The sequence below is a fragment of the Zootoca vivipara genome, chromosome 14 (genome assembly GCF_963506605.1).
Source record: "Zootoca vivipara chromosome 14, rZooViv1.1, whole genome shotgun sequence".
Lineage (NCBI taxonomy): Eukaryota > Metazoa > Chordata > Lepidosauria > Squamata > Lacertidae > Zootoca > Zootoca vivipara.
The window spans coordinates 28,100,165-28,119,424 of record NC_083289.1 but is presented as its reverse complement, the minus strand read 5'-3'; the positions used below and the strand labels follow the sequence as shown (position 1 = coordinate 28,119,424).

General features: G+C 47.8%; 2 protein-coding genes across 2 annotated transcripts; one reads left to right on the top strand and one right to left on the bottom strand.

Moving 5' to 3' along the window:
* HYPK (huntingtin interacting protein K) lies at positions 1-3,786 on the top strand. Its single transcript, XM_035132161.2, has 4 exons — positions 1-221; positions 2,829-2,884; positions 3,384-3,435; positions 3,564-3,786. The coding sequence occupies exons 1-4, from the start codon at positions 48-50 to the stop codon at positions 3,657-3,659; spliced, it is 378 nt and encodes a 125-aa protein (XP_034988052.1). The 5' UTR covers positions 1-47; the 3' UTR covers positions 3,660-3,786.
* Positions 3,787-4,636: 850 nt separating this feature from the next.
* On the bottom strand, positions 4,637-8,559 carry MFAP1 (microfibril associated protein 1). Its single transcript, XM_060282799.1, has 9 exons — positions 8,362-8,559; positions 7,962-8,181; positions 7,496-7,625; positions 6,738-6,929; positions 6,376-6,480; positions 6,127-6,287; positions 5,681-5,840; positions 5,313-5,402; positions 4,637-5,144 (listed from the first exon to the last, which is right to left on the bottom strand). Exons 1-9 carry the CDS (start codon positions 8,441-8,443, stop codon positions 4,962-4,964), a joined length of 1,323 nt encoding a protein of 440 aa, XP_060138782.1. The 5' UTR covers positions 8,444-8,559; the 3' UTR covers positions 4,637-4,961.
* Positions 8,560-19,260: the final 10,701 nt, after the last annotated feature.

The following is a 19,260-nucleotide window of genomic DNA, read 5'->3' as shown; positions in this document are numbered from 1 at the left end:
CGGAAGCGCGCCTTACCACGTGACGAGAGGGGAAGGCAGACGGAGCGATGGCGGCTGAAGGGGATGTAGAGCTGGAGTTAGAAGCGGAGCCCAATGGCTCGGCAGGCACCGGAGAGCGACCTGCCGAGAAGCCGCGGAAGCACGACAGCGGAGCGGCCGACCTCGAGCGCGTCACGGACTATGCGGAGGAGAAAGAGATCCAGAGCTCCAACTTGGAAACGGTGATGAGCGCATGCGTTTGGCCGCGTTGGGGGGCTCTGGTTGTCATGGTGACCGCGGGCGGGGCGGAGCCGGCTGGACTGGACCGCTGCCGAAGGGCCCCTTGGAGCCCCAGCGCCGTACGTGGGAATGGGGAGCCCTGCACGTGTGGAGGCTGCCCGAGGCCCCTGCAAGTGTGGCTGGACGCCCGTGTGAAGCATCGCTTGCCCTGCCGCCTTGCTGCTGCTGCTGCTGCTACTTCTCTCTTACTGCCGGTTTGGGGATGTTTGCTTGCGGGGTCCTTCGTCTTTGGGGCTGGAACTATTTGGCCTTCCCGAGGTGCTCTGGGTGGGCGCCCATTGTTTCGCGTCCTCAGACAGCAAAACGCCTCATACCAGTCTTGTGCGGGCCTTCCCTTCCATCGCATCTGTAAGAGGGCATTGCAGTTTCCTGGCAGGTTCAGATCCACCCGATGTCATATGCTTGGCATAATGTGATTGACAGGTAGGCAGACCCTGGGGTGTGTGTGGCCATTTTTTTTATTTGGCCCACCAGAGAAAATAGTTTTTCCCTACTTCTGTTCTTAAGGGCTGCTTTCACTTCTGTGAGCCTGCCCAAGGTTTAAGACAAGAGACTCCCCGCCCCAGTTATTCAGTTGGATATCCTTGCCAGCAGGTTTAGTCTAAGAGGCACATTGCAAACAGGAGTAAAGTTAAGCAAGAAGACAAGTAGGCACTAATTCTACATACCGGTAGTAGTACTGTACTCATAATGATCAGCAGGGATGGAGAGAAAGAGGTAAATGGCACTGGTCTCTTACCAGAGAGGATGGAAGGGCCTTGTTTCCTGCATCTGCCATGTAGCAGCTGCCATTCCATCAGGCTGTTGCAAAGAGAAACGGGAAGGAGAAACACTTGTGCTTCCTGATGGTGGCACCATAGCTGTAAAATTCTCTACCTAGGGCAGGGGTTCCCAACAAAATTTTCTCGAGGACCCCTCATCGAGCCGCTATTGTGACAAGGACCCCCATTAATTCCTAATCCTAAAATTAAAAAGTGAGAGCCAAATTAAGAGGCTTTCTATATTTTATATTTATACGTTTTTTACAGTTACAACAGAGTACTCCATCAGTATACAGTTAGTTTTAATTTTCAGTTCTTGATGAGATGAGTTAAATCTGTCCTTTGAGTCCATTATTTCTGAAATATTAGGTTCCAAACTTGAAACTTTCACTCCGAAATCCGACCGCATGTCGAGCCGATTCCTATATTTGTTTTTCATGAAACCCATGGAAGAAAATGCTTGCTCACACCGATATGTGGTTGCAAATGGAAGGATCTTTTTCATTGCCTTATCTCCAAGTTTCTTGTAGCCCTTGCGGCATACAGCAGAACTACTGCCTCTATCTAATTCTAGTTTTGCGCTAGACTCTGCTCATGCAGGAAGCGACCAAAACAAAAAATCTGTTATCATACGAAATATATTTAATATATTTTTTATTCTAATAGGATCTTGAGGACCCCTCTGGCATAGCTCGCGGACCCCTGGGGGTCCCCGGACCACCTGTTGGGAACCACTGACCTAGGGAGATCCAGACCCTTTCCCTTAACATTTTTAAGGATAGTCATTTTAATCTGGAAGGACTTTTTGATTTGATCCCTGCTGTTTTGAAGTTTCTTTTGCTTGCTTCAGTGCTGTTGTTGCTTATACTTCTCACACTATTTTTAACTGGTATTTTGTTGTACTACTTCTTGTAAGCTGGTTTGAAAAATATTTTAATATAAATGATTAAAAGTACCCCCCCCGTGCTTTATTTGTGAATCAGTACTTGTGACTGCCTTGTCACAGTACTTGTGGTGTGTAAAAGGAATTGATGCATCAGCAAATTATTATCTGAACCATCTGGTTCAACCCCTAACATTCCTTGCAGTCAACATTAAAAAAATACAATTCAGATTTGCATTGTAGATTACCCACATTGTCTAGGTGTGGAAATTTCTCCCACAAGGAACTTGCATAACTTTGAGACTTGTGTTTTTCAGGTGCACATTGAGCTTAGAAACTCCCTGCACCAATTTCTCTTTATATACCTCAAGAGCAGCGGTTCAGTGATCAGAAGCACAAGGTCTTTTCAGTGACAGGAAGCCTAATTTTCAGGGTAGTTCACAGCCAGACTTCTACCTGAAAATGTGTAATTGTGAATTGACATGCACTGAATCTCATTATAGTCTGCTTGATTTTGACTACCTAGAATGATTTGGGCTCCATCATCTAGGGCTGGGAGAGATAAGCTTTCCAATATTGCAATGTATCACCAACCAAACATTGATATACTGCCAGGTGAAGGCGTCATTGCATTCTGGCCTTCAAACCAGTCCCGGGCAATACGTCATCTAGGCCTACCATCACCCCAATTAAGTGTACTCAGTTAAGTAAACTGTACTTCGTTGCCATTTGACAACACTTTTTGAATTTCACTGCCATCTGGCTGTTTCCCCCCCTCTATACTTGTGTTACATAAAAGCTCATACTGTGAGATAATTTGGTTGCTCTTTAAGGTACAAGATTTGGGTCTGGCTATTAATATTAAAGTCCAAGGGTGGGTGTTTAATTTGCTTTCTCTTGTTTAGGCGATGTCAGTGATTGGAGACCGAAGATCCAGAGAGCAGAAAGCAAAGCAGGAGCGGTGAGTGCCCTGTTTTCATCTCCTGCTAAGGGAGAGCAGACTTGTTTGCTTCTAGCAGAACTGTAGAGGTGACACACAATGTGTAAACATAATTCAGTGCCAGATGTGCATGCATACTATTATTGCTAATTTATTTATTATCGACCCTTCACCTGAAGTTCCTAGGGTAGGTTACAGAATTAAAACATTAAAAACCATGACCAAGCTTGGAGGTAGCAGTGTCTTGATGAACACACCACAGTGGAATGGTGTCTACATGCTAAACTGCTGTTTAAGGACACATTTCCATATTCTAAAACTGTTTAGGGGTTAGGCTGGTTTTGCTGCACTTGACATTAATGGGGGGAAGTGGTGCTTGGTTGCAGACAGCCAGAGCTGTGTTTTTATTATGTGTAGTTCTTGGAGTGGGGACAGGGTGGCAGTAAGGTCTGCATTTCATTACTAGAGAGTGGAGCAGGATAAGAGAGTCTTAATTCCTCTTTCCTTCCTTCCATTTCAGGGAAAAAGAACTGGCCAAAGTCACAATCAAGAAAGAAGATTTGGAGTTGATTGTGAGTCTAGCACAATGTTGATTGGACAGCTTGGGTGGTGGCTCAGCATTGACAGAGGCTGCTTTCTGATGTCACTACAGGCCATTTTAGTTGTCACCTCTTGGTGAAGAATCTTCTTTTCCTTACAGATGAACGAGATGGAAATATCCAGGGCAGCAGCAGAACGCAGCTTGCGAGAACACATGGGGAACGTGGTGGAAGCACTGATTACCCTCACCAACTGAGGGCCACCTGCTAGATGGACTTTTGAGGAGCAAGGGAAGGAGATAGCCTCTCTTTGGCCTGTTCTGCACAGGTTCTTTGCATATGATCTTTTAAAGCTGCTGGAATAAATATTCCAATTTTTTTGAAGTTGCTGTTAATGTGGTTTATAAGATATTTATTATTGTCATTTATTAAATTTGTATATTGCCCTTCATCCGAAGATCCCAGGGTGGTTCTCAGATAGCTGACTGAAGGACTCGTGGTGGTAAACTGGTGCCCTATTTTCATTCAGGGATCCTTTTGTTTCATTAAAACAACAACTTGAAGAATTCAATATAAAATCCAGACTTTTAAAGCCATTGGGTGTTCTTTCCCAGACAAGGAGAAACAGTGGAGTGATGCGGAGGAGACAGGAAGAGAAATCAACCAGTGGGCAGCTTCCCCCCCCTTTCCAGTTTGGGTAGACAGAGTTGCATTGTAAACTATACTGTGGGCCCTTAATTCCCCATAGCCATTATTTTTGAGTCAACCAGTACTGGAATTTTCCTAAGCTACTATCGGCAATCCTTTAGATGGGACTCAGAAAAATGAAGAGGTTTGTGGGAACATGAGGTCAGTTTTGAAATCTTCCAGGAAACTAAACCTAGATGATTTCAAAACTTACATCTTGCACACTGGGGTGCTGGGCCATATCCAGTTGTTGCCAATTTAAACAGCACCAAACGGAAGCTGCACCTACAAGGAACAACTTGAAGCTCCTGTTTATGCTTTCATAGCTTTTACATCCCGCACCCGATGTCCTGTGAGTGTGGTTGGGGGAAAACAGTCTCATGGGCCTAATTCTGCCCACAAGCCAGAGAGGTTCCAAAATGTGTTTCTCACACAGCACTGCCAAGCCCCCTTTCTACTAAAAGTGGGTCTAACTATCTTATTAGAGCATCATTAGAGTCTGCCACAATAGGGTCCCTACTTGTTAGAACATTACCACAACAGCAACTTGGTAAGAAATACATTTAATACAGGTGTCACCTTGCTTTTCTCTCCCCTCTAGAGAGAACAAGAAATATTTACAATTGGAAAATGCCTCCCAAAACTAAAAACAGGGCTGTAGAGGGAGCTGGTGTACTTCAAGGGCAATGATGAGTCTGCCAAGCTGGTGCAAACTCCTTAAAAATGGGCTATGGTTATGGGTCAAATCCTCCATCCAAAGATGACAGAAAAAGTGGGTCCAGGCCTTTGATGATCTATAGTCCCATGTCATAGAAACAGGGCAAAACTGATCCAGCAAGATCTTAACAGTGCCCCAAATTATTCTTGATGACTCAGGTAACCTTCCGCTTCTTGGCAGAGGGTCTCTCAAAGACATCCCTCACACCAGCTGCCTTCTGCTTGAAGAACTTGGTGTTCTGTGCACTCTCCTGCCCCCATGCAGAGTCAAAAGAGGTTGTATCTTGGTCTACCAAGTGGGTGTACTTTGTTCGTCCAGAGCGCCCAAAGTTCTTCACCTGCAGAGGAAAGAGTTTAAGAAATGGAGAAGCTTCAAAAAGAATTCACTTTACTTCAACCTTTCTGGAATTCTGGTTGGAGGGGGCACATGCATATAACATCAGCAAGCCAAAGCTAGTTGGGGCTCCAAGCCCAAACAACAGAGCCCCCTCCTTCTCCTCATGTACCTGCATGACTTTGGGTAAGATGGTCTTGTTGAAGTGGTCCTCCAGAGTTGGAGCACTGAAGTCCCTCTTGTATACATCCTCATCTTCATCCTAGAGAACAAAGAGCACAGCAGGTAAGTAGAGACATGTTTGCTCACAGCAGCCTCTTCACCCTTATTCTACCAAGCATCCCTAGGCTGGCCTTGGGAGAAAAGGCCTGCATAGTATAGCCTAAACAGAAAAGAACACACTTGTTCAGGGACTGCTTGAGAGAAGTGATGGAATTCAGCCCCCCTCTCCCCGTGGCGGCTATATCCTGGATAGCAGCCTCCTTTCCATTCCAGTGCACATTTGAGTTCTTGCTGTGTATTCAATGACAGGGAACTCACCATGAAGAAGGCCCCCCGATGGTAGTACTTCTGCAGGAACTTGTATTTGCCCTTCACTGCCTTGTTGGTAATGACCTTGCCGTTCGCTCGGAGCTCAGCCCGTCGTTCCTCCTCAGTCAGATTCCGCACTCGTTCAATTTCTGCCTTCTCTTTCTCTATCCTGTGTGGAGCAGAACATATACTCCTTCACTCCAGACACTTAGATTCTGCACAGGAGATCTCTGTAAACATCCCTTTCCAGGAGTCTGGGTGGATCTAAATCCATTCCACTTCAATTAGTGATGTCCACTCCCCAACTTTCTGCTCACTGCATAAGACTCTGTCAGCTGGGGAATGGATATCAGCAAGATCAGACCCACACCCAAGCAACCTATTCTTCCTGACTGGAGCAACCCAGAAGACCTCTCCCTTCTCAAATGGACTGTGCCACATCCCATTTCACTTACGCCTCACGCTCCTCTCGGTCCCGCTTGATGCGCTTCAACTCCCGCACTTTCCAGGCCTCATACTCTTCCTCATCATTCTCATCATCGGTGTCCAGAGCATCGAGGGCTGCCAAGGAGCGCCTGTTCTCCTCCAACTCTTTCTTGGTTTCTTCTTCAACAATCTACAGTAAGTTAACAGAGAGTGAGTGTCCTGGGGTACTCAGGCTCCTCTAACCATGAAACCCATGTGTCTGCCTTTCCTAACAATACCTTCAGGGTGTACTTGCGCCTCTCCTCAGCCATTCGCTTGGCCTCCTGCTCCAGTTCCTTCTGTTTCAGTGCTTCGGCCTCTCGCTCCTGGACTGTGACTCTGTCCTTCCTGCAGAAGACATTGAAGATCAACTCAAACCATCCCCCAAGCCAAACAGACCGCTCACTAGAACCAATCGCCTCCCTTGTCATAACCTTCTCCTAAGAAGCACCCCACCCACCCCATAGGCTTGCATTTATGTGTTGTCAACAGAAAGAAACTCTGAAAGTAGCCCAAGCCAGGAAGCTCTGACAGGAAGGCTCAGCTACCAACTGTGTTTTAGAAACCAGCCTCCCCCCTCCCTGCTCAGGACTGATGGCACTTGCTTGCGGATGAAGACAGGTTTCAGACGTGGCTCAGTCTCATCCTCACTATCTGTGTACTCCTCATACTCAGACTCTGATTCGGACTCCTCTCCAGAACGGCCCTCATCTTCCACCTCCATGACTTCCAGCTCCTCATTCTTACGTTCCTGTGCACGCTGCCGCATCATGCAACGGCGACGTTCAATTTCCTATCAAGAAAGAAGAGCTCAGTGGTACAGCATCTGCATAAATGCAGGTCCCAGGTTCAACCCCCAACATCTCCAAGTAAGGCTGGGAGAGGCCCCTATCCAAACCCCTGGAGAACTGCTTCCAGTCAGTGTAGATCTACTGAGCTAGATGGACCAATGTGCCAACACAGTATAAAGCAGTTTTCATATGTTCATATCTGGGAAAGGGTCATAGCTCAATGGTTCCCATCAGCATCTCCCAAGCAGAACTGGGGAAAGTGCCCATATCCTTGAAGAGCAATGAGTCTCTTGTAATCATCATCTCACTTCTATACTGCTTTATAATTTTTAAAGAAAAAAAATCTCAAAAGCAGTTTACAACCTACATTAGAACATTCAGAATAAATGTCAAATATAAAATATACATACAAAGCAGGAATGCTTTAACAGGAAATTAAAATATTATCTTAAAAGACTTCAAAACAAAAACATTATACAGGCCAATTACATACATTTCAACCCAAGATTCAGAACCCAACACCAAGACTGGGTAACCAGAAAATGTGGCTCCTCAGGCCTGCTCGTACCTCATCGTCAATCTCCTCCTCTTCCTCCTCACTGGTGTCCTCTCTCTCTGCAAGCCAGGCCTCTCCTTCCACTTCTGAGTCACTCTCCCCTATCACTTCTGGTTCCACAATCTTACGATGCCTTGCCAGCCTAGAACACAGACACCCACCTTTTTGTAATATTTTTTACTGGTTTTTATAATTGTAATACTCACAAAATAAGACCCAAGAAAATAAAACAAGCAGATCAAGGAAAGCAGTATGGAATGTGACACAAGAGTACTATTTGGACAGGTGCTTCATGAATCAAATAAAGCTCTAATTATACTAACTCCCACCTTTAATGTGACAAAATGGCATGCAGCTCACAAAACACCCCTCCTATGTCAGGTTATCACAGCCTTTCCCCCACAGATTGTCCTCTTCCACTTCATGCCAAGTGCAACCTCCCAAGCAACTCTACCCTCAACCTTCTGCTGCCCCTCACCTCTCCTCCACATCCTCTGAGATGCGGTTCTGCAGGCGGCGCAAACGGGGGTCGCTGGCCAGCTCTTCCTCTTGCTCCTCTGGTTCGAGCTCCTGCTCCTTGGCCTTCTTGATGAACTGGAACTCCTCGTCCTCCTCGTCCGAGGACTCCATGGGGGCATAATCTGGCCGCTTCCCCGAGACGTAGCGTTTTACTTTCACCTTTTCCATCGAAATCTCCCCTGGAAGTGGAGCAAGAGGTCAGGAGGGGAGAAACTGAGCCTGCCCCTGGGCGCCCCCCCTCGCCCCCCTGCCCCAGGAGGGAGAAGAGCTCAGGTTCAGCTGCTTCTCTCCCCCCCCCCCATCGTCCAGGATACGGAAGATTCCCCCCATGTCCCGCTCCCCGGCCCAGGACGCCTCACCCTTCTCGTTGCGGACGGGGACGGCCCCCGCCGTCGACTGGATCGGGGGCTGCTTCATGAGGGCGCTGCTGGAGCCCGACATGGCGGCGGTGTCTCCTCCTCTGGGTCTGGCGAAAGGAGCCCCCACTGAACCAGGCACACAAATACAGACGCCAAGCTCTAGCCGGAAGCTCTGTCCAGAACAAACCGGAATCGGAAGCCAGGTTAGATGCCACTACGCATGTCAGCACACAAGTTTAGACGTCACTTCCTCTGTCGCCCGACAGCTTCCGCTGTAGCCTGTTCGACGCTCTTTAAGCGCCGCCCCTGGCTCTACGTACCCGTGTGGCCGTAATCGCTCCGCCTACACACCGGGGAAAAACGGTCTTGCTGAGCAGCGCCTTCCTCTCCTGCCTCCCCCGCTTCCCCTCGTCTTGTGGCCCATTTTTCAGCTTCCTGCCCCCGCTTCGTTTTCCTGAAAGAAGCCCCTTCGCCCTCCAGGCCAGTATTAATCTTGGCCTGCACTGCAGGGGTGTCGTGAGCCACTCTCAACCAGTCCAGCCTTCTTGAGGGCGGGGGGCGGGGCCGAACTATGAGCACTTTTTGCTTCTGTATTTGCAAGGCTATTAAATAATAGTATTAAATTAAATTGTGAAACCGCTTTGATACTTCTTTAAATAAAGCCACTAATAAGATCTGGGTTAGAAAAATAAGAGAGGTGTGTGTTGGCCATGAGTTTCGACCCACTCCTCGAACTACCGTAGAAGCTCCAGCAGGTGGTTGCCCACCCAATACTTACATGAAGGGAGAGGAGCTCACCCACCCAGTGATCCCTTCCACAGCCAGTGGTTCTTTTGTCTCTGCTCTAAGTTATTCCTAGTGTTAAACTGAAACCTCCCCTTTATCCCCATTACATGCATTTCTGCCCTCCCTGAGGAGTGCAGTCATGTTCCCCATCCATTTTGTTTTCCAGCCTAAACATGCCCAATCTCTTCAACATTCCCGCATAGGGCTTCTTCCCTATACATCTCAGAGCATGTTTCTTGCTCTCTTCTAAACCTGCTGCAGTCTGTCTGCATATCCTCCATAGCCCCAGGTGTGGTCTGAGGGCAGAGCAAAGCGGAACTATTGTTACTTGTGACTTAGGTTTGGGCTGCAACGTCATCAGTGTGCATATAACTTTCTCTGCCTCTGTTTTCCACTTCTTGGTTCCAGAGAGGCCATCTGGAAGAGGAAGTTGTGGTATGGGCCAGGACAAACAAGCTGAAACTTAATCCAGGTGAGGTGATGGTAGTGTGGATGGGGAAACGGTCTGCAGAGGAGGAGTCAGCAGGGACTGACTGGACAGGGTCCCTTTGAGGGATCAGGTTCGGAGCAACAGCTGCCTGTTCCCAGTCCTGAGGCACCTCACCTGTTCTGCAGGGTTTCTCAGACATGATACACAGAACTTCTCAGCAATCTGCTTTAGTTCCAAAGGATGGAATTCATTTAATGTAACCCTGCACACTTACTGTAAATCCCCTAGGTCTCTCCTGATCAGCATCTTATTAAACTATACAGAGACTAAGTCCATTGGCTACAAGCCATAATGGCTCTGTACTACCTTTAGTATTGGTGACAACATGCCTCTGGACACCACCTGTTTGGGCACACAAGTTGGGTTAGTGCTGTTGTACTCATTTCCCGCTTGACTCCTGAGTTCCACTTCCCTTGAGACACATTTGTGGACCAGGGTGTCATGTGGAGTCCCACCCTGGTGCCATGTTGCCTCCTGAGGGACCATGGGGACATGCCAGACCTTCCCAACCAGCATCTGCCATACATAATGCTTTCCCTTGGGGGTAATTGAATTTCCACAGGAACCAGTGTGTGCATTTGCTCATGTTTCTCCATAGCTGTGCTGACAACATCCTTTTCAACTGATGAAAATTCCCCCAGGTGGATTAGAATCAGCAACATCCTGAACTTGTTTGTTTCTGCTTTGTGGACTAAACCACAGAGTTCCTTCACTTGGTACTGCTGTAGCCAATGTTGAAAACTCCCATTGTTCTAGGCGCATTTTGCGACGGAATTTCATCAGCGTGAGCAGTTTCTGAGCTTGGTGCAGTACTGTGCCTAAGATTTCAGATTAAAACTGCAGAGTGGAAGCAAAGGAGGACCTTTTTCTGCATCCCCACTTTCAGCTACTATTTGAAGACTGAAGAAGAGACCCTCTTAAGAGTATTAGAGGGGTGGACAGGGGAAGGACTAGACCATGTCAAAAATTAACATAATATAATTTTTTAACTGCAGTTCATTCATTTTCAGCTTTGCATTCTTGTTATAAAAAAGCGTGCCTAGACATTCCGTTGTTGCGCCCATAACCTAGGTTTAAGGTGCCATTCAGCTCCTAGCTTTCATATTTCAGTTTCTAACACTGGCCGTAGCCACTGGGAGATACATCTGAACCTGAGCTTATGGTTTAATGCTTAATCAACTATGGTCTCAATCAGGGTAACATGATAGCGGCGGCAGGATGAAGGGAGGAGTGAAGCAGCTGGGAGTTTTGCTTCATGCACTCACTTGCATGCTCTCTTGTTCATGCAAAGCTATGGTATGCCTTCATGTCACATGGAGACTAAGCCATCCTCTCTGGTTGGTGCGCTGTGTCAGGGATGATAGGGGTGCCTGTTCTTTTAACACTGCTTTTGCATTTTTTGGAGTTGGGCTTTCTCTCCCAGCTGAGCACTTGTTAGAGCAGCTGTTCCACCAGCATAATGGCTGTGTATCTTCAGGTCACTTGACATGTGAATATCACATTGCTCTTCCACACTTGCAGAACCACCAATTCCTGATGTGGAGATGCGAGGTTAGGTTTTCCTGGTTGGGGGTCTTGTTGTGGCCTGGGAGCTTGCTCCATAGTCTCTCAGTCTCCCAGCATCTTTTACCTCACTCCTTACATGCCTCACTCCCCTTCATTTCAGGCCCAAATATTAGAGGGTCAGTTAGGGGAAATGGTAGAGTTTATTAGGGTCCAGAGATCTGTGATGGAGGCAGGTTAGGCTACAATCCCATTGCTGCAAGGAAAAGAAATGGAGGCTAAATTGTAGATTATGCTTGAGGATATTTATGGACATTATCTGTGCCACTATTGTCTAGATATCTTGTGAAATTTGTTGAAGCCAATCAGAAGCTGTGTAAGAGCAGGACAAACAACATTATGAACAGTGAGTTGTGGGGCCAGGCCCTTCCCTATCTCTGAGAGTAAGCTTGGGTAGTTAAATTAGGACATGCTTTTTGAGAGAGAACACTATTTGCCTTTCCCTTTATAACAAACTCTGTTTTGCCTACACAGCCAGAGACAGTAATGTTTCTGAATACCAGTTGCTGGAAACCACAGGTGGGGAGAGGGCTCTTGTGCTGTGGTCCTGCTTCCGGGCTTCCCACAGGCATATGCCTGGCCATTGTGAGAACAAAATGCTGGACCAGATGGGCCCCTTTTGGCCTGATCCAGACTTCGTTGTGCACAAGGAAGAAGGTACAAGTTTGTGGAAGGGGCAAAGCATAATAATCAAGGACATTCATCCCAGGGACAGAGCCAGCACTGCTGGGCAGATTGACAAGTCCAAAGTAGCGGTATGTGTTTGGGGAATGTCTAGTTCAAACCACACACTAGGCAGGAACAGTTAGGCCACCTGGCTATTTTATGTGCATTGTCGTATGAGAGTAAACTGGCAAGATAAATAAACTTTAGGGGGATGATACGTGATTTTGCAATTGAAAAGTCCAGAAAAATTAAGGTGTAAAGTGTTTATGAAGTGTGTGCTGCTGCATTGGATCAGAACAACAGGACATTGTTTTTATTAGGACAATTGAAAGTTATTATATAGTTAGTTTTGTTGGACTCTTCTTTAGACTGAATGTTTATTAAAAATCGTGGGTACGGGTGGTGGTTGGAGGCATGGCAGAAAAGCCCCAGTGTAATGTAAGAAAAGTAAAACAATTAAAAAATGGCTTTCTTTCCTTCCTGGCTTTCTTTCCTGAATGTAGGGATTGGGTTGTGGTATGCCAGTGGGAGGTGGTGGCCTGGGTTACCATTTTGTACTGGGTCCCCCATAGATGGTGCTCTGCTGGCTCCCACCTCAGGGTTCCTAGTGTCTGGTTCCTGTTCTGTTCACTGTTGGATTCCAAATCTGACCCTTTGATGTTTTGTGCAATTTGGCTTCTGGCCATGGGGCAAAGATCTCTGTGGAAGTTGCTCCTTCCAGTGTTTGCTCCCCTATGTCGTGCCCCGCATGGCAGTCACTCCTGTTTGTATGGAAGAGGCTGACTGTATCTGACGAAAGAGGCCCCATCTAGTCCGGAAGCCAGTTCCCATAGTGGCCAGCCAGGTGCCTCTAGAAAGCCTGCTAGCAGGACATCATCCCATCAACTGGTATTCAGAGGCACACTACCTCTGGTACTGGAGGTAAAAGAGCCACTGTGGCTAGTAGCCAGTTGGTGACCCTATCTTCCGTGAATGTATCTAATCTCTTAGAGCCATCCAGGTTAGTGACCATCACTACCTCTTGTGTGTGTGTTTAAGTATGTTTAACAGTATGAAGTGGTACTCAATCTCTTAATGTTCAGCTCCGTTGGATGGCCCAGAGAGTTCTAATATTGTGTGAGGGAGAAAACTGTCTGTTTGACTCTCTAGAACTGGCTTCCCCTGGTGCCTTCCTGGTGTGTGTGTGTGTGTGTGTGTGTGTGTGTGTGTGTGTGTATAATAGCTCCAGTTAGGCCCAGGCAGCATGAACAATGGTCCAAGGATGATGGGAATGACAGGCCAAAAGACCTGGAAGATGCCAAGTTGGAAAAGGTGGCTCTGGAGCTGAGGTGGTTAGTCTTTTGTGGCCTGAGGACTGTATTGCCTTTTCACTGGGTTCTTCAAGTGCCAGTGGTGAGTGTGGTCAAAGTGGTTGTAACTATCTCAGACACTTACACACATTGGCAGATCCATACATCAAGCTCTTCTGCCAAGGTTCAAGCTTTAACACTCAAGCAAAGCTGCAATTCACAAACTTGGTGAAGATATGAGTGGGGCCTCTCATCTTCTTATACATCCTGGTAGGTTTCACTGAAATGAATGAGCTTCCACTTCTGTGGAGATTTTGTGTGTTCATGAAGCAGTAGAGAAGACTGAGCAAAGGGAATCTGAGAAATTGCCTTTCAGAATTCATGTAGGCAGAGTTTGTCCCTCAACCCTGTAGCCTTGTGATGAGAAGGGGAAGGGTTAGCCATGGCAGGGTTTGGACCCTGGGATAATCCTGCATCTTTTCATGCTGCTCTTCAGCTCAGCATCCCAGCAACCCTTATCACAAGCATGACAAATCTGACTCAGCTTTACTGGAACTTCTCATCCGATAACGCTGATAGTCTTTACTTGAACTTTGTTATTTTATTCCATTTGCAGCTGTACTCATTCTGTGTGTCTGTTACAGTTTTGTTTTACATACATTATTAAATGAAGAAGAAGAAAATCCTCCTTCTCAGCTATTTCTCCACAAGGAGGCATTATTCCCTCAAGTCAGGCTGAGCGCTGAGCCAGGCGTCTACTTCAGCAAAATCAGCTGGCAGCTACCAAAGTGCAGGGATGATGATGCCACAGAGGGAACTTTTGGCCAGGGAAGCTGAAACCTGAGCACCTGAGAGCACGCAGAGGTGTGCAGACATCTTGTTCAGGTTTGCCTGGGAATGTGCAGGATGTCGGCAGTGTGGCGTCCTGTGGGGTTTTCTTTCTCAGTACGCTGTTCCGTAGTCCTTTCCTTGTACCTATTCAATAATCGGTGGTAAGCAGAGGAATTCACTAGCTGCTCCTTTTTAATCAGTCTTAGAGCGCTTTGAATTTGTAAAGTACTTTGCTGCCAGTTGTCCAAAATTCAGTTTGCAAATTCAAAGATGGCTTCACCATTGCTCTCATTTTACAGATGAAGTACCAAGCTGATAGCATCATGATCAAGGCCACCTAGTGAGGCTCAGTGTGGCATTTGTGGATGAGCTAAGCAGTTCTTTTCAGGGGATGCCTGCCTGTGTGATTGCTTTCTGCAGGAGGGCCCAAATACTGGGACTGTTTATAGCCTTTGCTACCAATATGTGGAGAACGTGCAAGAGCCAATAGCTTTTCAGTGGTGGGGTAATGGATGCTGCTGCCTCTTTTTTGGGGGGGGGGAGAGAAGGGGTGCCTCCTTGCCAGCTTTAGGAAGGACCATGTCCAGAATATGGGGTGGGAAGCAGGTGAGCCGTGCTTAGCAGGGCCTGCTTTCTGCACACTGAGAACTTGCTTCATTAGCAGGAAATCCTGGGACCTCTTGGGTTTCAGATGCATATCTCTGTTTCCCCCTGAAAACCACCTTGAATCAGCATTTCGGTTATGAAACAAAATTATCAGTGATTTCCAGTAACTAAGATGACCCCAATTCTGGTTAATGTAAGAGGTTTCCTGCCTGCTTGGTATTTTAGTGACAGCAAAGCTACCTGCTTGATTTCCTGTGCACTGAGAAGCTCACGTAACATGCCTCCTGGAGTCTGAGGGTGTCTATCACCTCTGGGTGATGGAAGTAAGAGTCATGGTAGTTTCTTGGTTGTGGCTGCAGAGGTCTAGCTTCTGAGCCCATCCCAGTTAAAGCTCAGTGATCTTAAGAGTGATTAGGAAAGAGATCTGACAGAATAAGGCTGCAATGCTGCGGTGTCTGCCTGTGACGTGTCCATGTTTTAAGATACCAGGAAGGGCCATAGCTTGGTGTACCATCATATACTGTGTTAGGTAGGAGGGGGCAGGCAGCAACTTGGATCAGACACAAGAGGGCTTGCAGGCGCCACCCATCAGCTGTGCCCGCAATGTGCTTTGAAAGGCGCTTTGCATGTCCTCACAATAAACCGAAGCCCCTTTGAAAGCACTATCTAAGTGATAAGGTGCATAGTCAGAGATTGTTGTTTGTTTCTTGAGGCTCAAGTAGCCTCGGTGGCACAAACGGCTGCCTATCAGCCAAGGCCAATACACTAATGGCAACCCACCCTGGACAAGGTAGTTAGTCAGAGCTGTCCATGCCCCCTGGCTGTGGTTTGATTACTGCAATATGCATGGGGCTGCCATTGAAGATAGTTTGGAACGCCCCTGCTGCTTGGATTGCTGACAGGAAATGAGCAAAGAATGCAAACCTTTCCGGTATTGAAACAGTTCCCAATTTTAAATTATAATGAATAGATTTTATGTTTACATGTTTATATTTCATAAAATTCTTTGGGGATATGTTATGTTATGTTTAATTTGATATTGTTTACTATTTATTGTTTAAATGATTTAATTTGCCCAACAAGTTTCAATTATTTTTGGTTGAATTTGTTTACATATTAATTTATGTTTGTTAATTTATGTTGGGTGACTTAAGTGTGTATTTGTGTTATTATATTTATTCCCTTGTGTGTGTGTTTGTGCAATTTTCTAATTTTTGTTGAATAAAGATTGAATTTTAGAAAAAAGAAAAAAGAAACAGCTCCCAGTGAGTTTCTGAGCCCAATTCAAAGGGCTCTTTAAACCCTGACATGTCTTATCAGAACCCAGTCATTTGTTGGACCACCTTTACCTGTATCAATCCATCCGCCCACTGAGATGGGCACCTGAGGCCTTTCCCTGGGTGCCTCCACCACCCAAAATGTGGCAAATGGCAACAGGGAAGAGCCTTTTCTGTGGTGGCTTCTCACTTTGGAAGACCTTCCCCATGGTGGTTCACATGGATACCTCATTGCTGTCATTTAGAGAACTGGCAAAAAGCATGTTGGTTTTCCTAGACTGCTACAACATTAACATATATTGTAAAAGCATGATGCAACAAATGCAAAATACAGTACATACAGCAGATCAACCAAAACAATATAAAACAGCATCACAACTCCAGTTAAGAACACTGGTAGGATCTGATTCTCATTTGGGCTGGCGCATTGGAGGTGGCAGAAGTGTTTGATTTTACCATCTATTTAAACCACGGGTGTCAAACACAAGGCCCGGGGGCCAAATCCGGCCCGCCAGACCTCGTCATGTGGCCCGCCGAGCGCCCCAGCCAGCGGGACCCAGCAGTGGGACCTTGCTGCTGAAGCGCCGCGTCAACAAAGCGCCGACAAACAGCTGGGGCCGGGGAAATGCTTTTTGCCCCTGGGTCCCTTCGCGCTCTTTTCTGGCGCTGAATCAAGGCGGCGACCCCCCCTTCCCTTTCTTTCTTTCTTCCTCTCTCTCGTTCTTATTCTTTCTTTCCCTCTCCTTCCTTCCTTCTTTATCTCTGTCTTCTCTCCCTCTTTCTTTTTCTTTCCTTCTTTATTCCTTCTTTCCTATTCTTCTTTCTCTCACCTCTTTCCTTCCTCTCTCCCTCCTGCTCCCTCTTTTCTTTCTTTCTTTCTTCCTTCCTTTCTTCCTTACTTTCTTCCTTTCTTCCTTCCGTCCTTCCCAACTTTCTTCCTCTCCCTCATTCTTATTCTTTCTTTCCCTCTACTTCCTTCCTTCTTTCTCCCTTTCCGTCTTCTCTCCCTCTTTCTTTTTCTTTCCTTCTTTATTCTCTTCCTTATTTCCTACTCTTCTTTCTCTCCCCTCTTTCCTTCCTTCCTTCCTCTCTCCCTCCCACTCCCTCTTTTCTTCCTTCCTTCCTCCCTCCCTCCCTCCCTCCCTCCCTCCCTTCCTCCCTCTCCCTCTCCCTCTCCTCAGAAACATAGGATGCTGCTTTATACTTCTGGCCCTTAAACCTTGGAGCCAGGAGAGCAGCTTCAGTGAGTCAACCTCAGAGGGTGGTGGCTCACTGGCAGAACATCTGTCCTGGATGCAGAAGGACCCCAGCATCTCCAGGTACTAGTAGCTCTGCAAAGGTCCTGCATGAAACCCTAGCGAGCCTCCACCACCCAGTGCAGTTACCAAAAATCATTTTTCAATAAATTGTACAATAATTGTACATTTGAATATCTACTTGCCATTATTCTGACTATGTTTCTGCTTTCAGAGCTAGTTATTACTTACATTATTACAAAAAACAGTAATAATTGAATGCAGTGACAATAATTTATGATAATAAAGAGTGGACACATACAGATACAACAGGCCCTTTGAGGGTGACCAAATTGCTGATGCAGCCCCCGATGAATTTGAGTTTGACACCCCTGATTTAAACTGACAGTTGTTTTTTCAGTATGTTGAATTATTTTGGTGTTTTACTTTCAAATGCTTTCTTTAAATTGTGCTTTTTGATTCTTACTAGTCCCTTAGCATTCTGGGAATGCTGAAGATGCAGGATATAAATTATGAACATAAACTAAGCCATCTGTCAGGAATGCTTTGATGGTGTTTCCTACTTGGCAGGGGGTTGGACTGGATGGCCCTTGTGGTCTCTTCCAACTCTATGATTCTATAAGCCTAGGACTGCAGCCACCTTCATTTTCTCAGGCCTGCCAGCTTTGCAAGGGAGGAGGGCTAGGACTCTTTGGCCCCCTTCCCTCCAGCGCAACAGGACTAGCACTGACTCCCAGCAGAAACCAGCTCTCTACTCTGTCCCACTTTCCCCTTAGAACTCTGTGCTTTGCTTCTGGACATCACATTTTAGGCCACAGACAGACGCTGTATTTGAGCGGATGCCCGATGAGCCCGCCACCCTCCACCATCTCTGGAGCATCTCTCTGCTTGCCCACCCGCGGGGGGTGGCGGCCATAACGAGGGGGGGGTCCCTCGTGCTGGCAGCTCTAGAGGTGCCAACTAGGCACAAATTAACTGTTGACACTTCAAACTAGAAAATCCACGGAGGTCTGAAAGTTAACAAGAACGTGGAGCCATGAGAAGTGCAATTGAGCTTCCCTCTCCCACCCGTTTGATTTCTGGTTGAAGGAAGACGAACCAGAGGGGACCGGATGGGGAAGGAACGGGCAGATACCGGTACCTGCCAAGGGAGGAAGAGGAAAGATGGTTCACCTGCTGGGCTAGATGGGGGGGGGGGGTCTGATCTGACACAGCAGGGCTCGTCTGACGTTCTGGGGGGATAAGCGAGCCCAGGGCAGCCAAGTTGTTTTGGCACAAGCACTTCGTCCCCTCCCTGGCAGTAAAAGCATAAAAGTAACAAATAGCTGCCCTCGCAGAGTCGCAGGGCACACAAAATCGGCGGCCGAGGCCGGCGCTGCTGCTGCGCAGGATTCCGGTGACCTGCTCAGGTGCCCTGAGGCCAGCTGCTCAGCGCCCCGGAGAGCATCGCTCACTCGCTTCATGCACAGGAAGCGCTCGGGCCAAGCCGCAGCCTTGGCACAGGCGGAGGGCCGGCCTTGGAATCGCCGTGCCTGCTGGCAGATGGGGCGGCCCAAAGGCGCTTCCAGGTTCCCTTTCCCTGCCCGCCCGGGGGGCGCTTCCTCCTTTCGGGCAAGGGGCCCAAAGAAGGCCCGCCTCTCTTGCTCTGGGGGGGATAAGCGAGCCCAGGGCAGCCAAGTTGTTTTGGCACAAGCACTTCGTCCCCTCCCTGGCAGTAAAAGCATAAAAGTAACAAATAGCTGCCCTCGCAGAGTCGCAGGGCACACAAAATCGGCGGCCGAGGCCGGCGCTGCTGCTGCGCAGGATTCCGGTGACCTGCTCAGGTGCCCTGAGGCCAGCTGCTCAGCGCCCCGGAGAGCATCGCTCACTCGCTTCATGCACAGGAAGCGCTCGGGCCAAGCCGCAGCCTTGGCACAGGCGGAGGGCCGGCCTTGGAATCGCCGTGCCTGCTGGCAGATGGGGCGGCCCAAAGGCGCTTCCAGGTTCCCTTTCCCTGCCCGCCCGGGGGGCGCTTCCTCCTTTCGGGCAAGGGGCCCAAAGAAGGCCCGCCTCTCTTGCTCGCTGCTGCAGTCGGGAGTGACGGCATCCGGGGGCGCCCGCCTGCTTCCCTGCCTGCCTTTTCGCCTGCGCTCTCG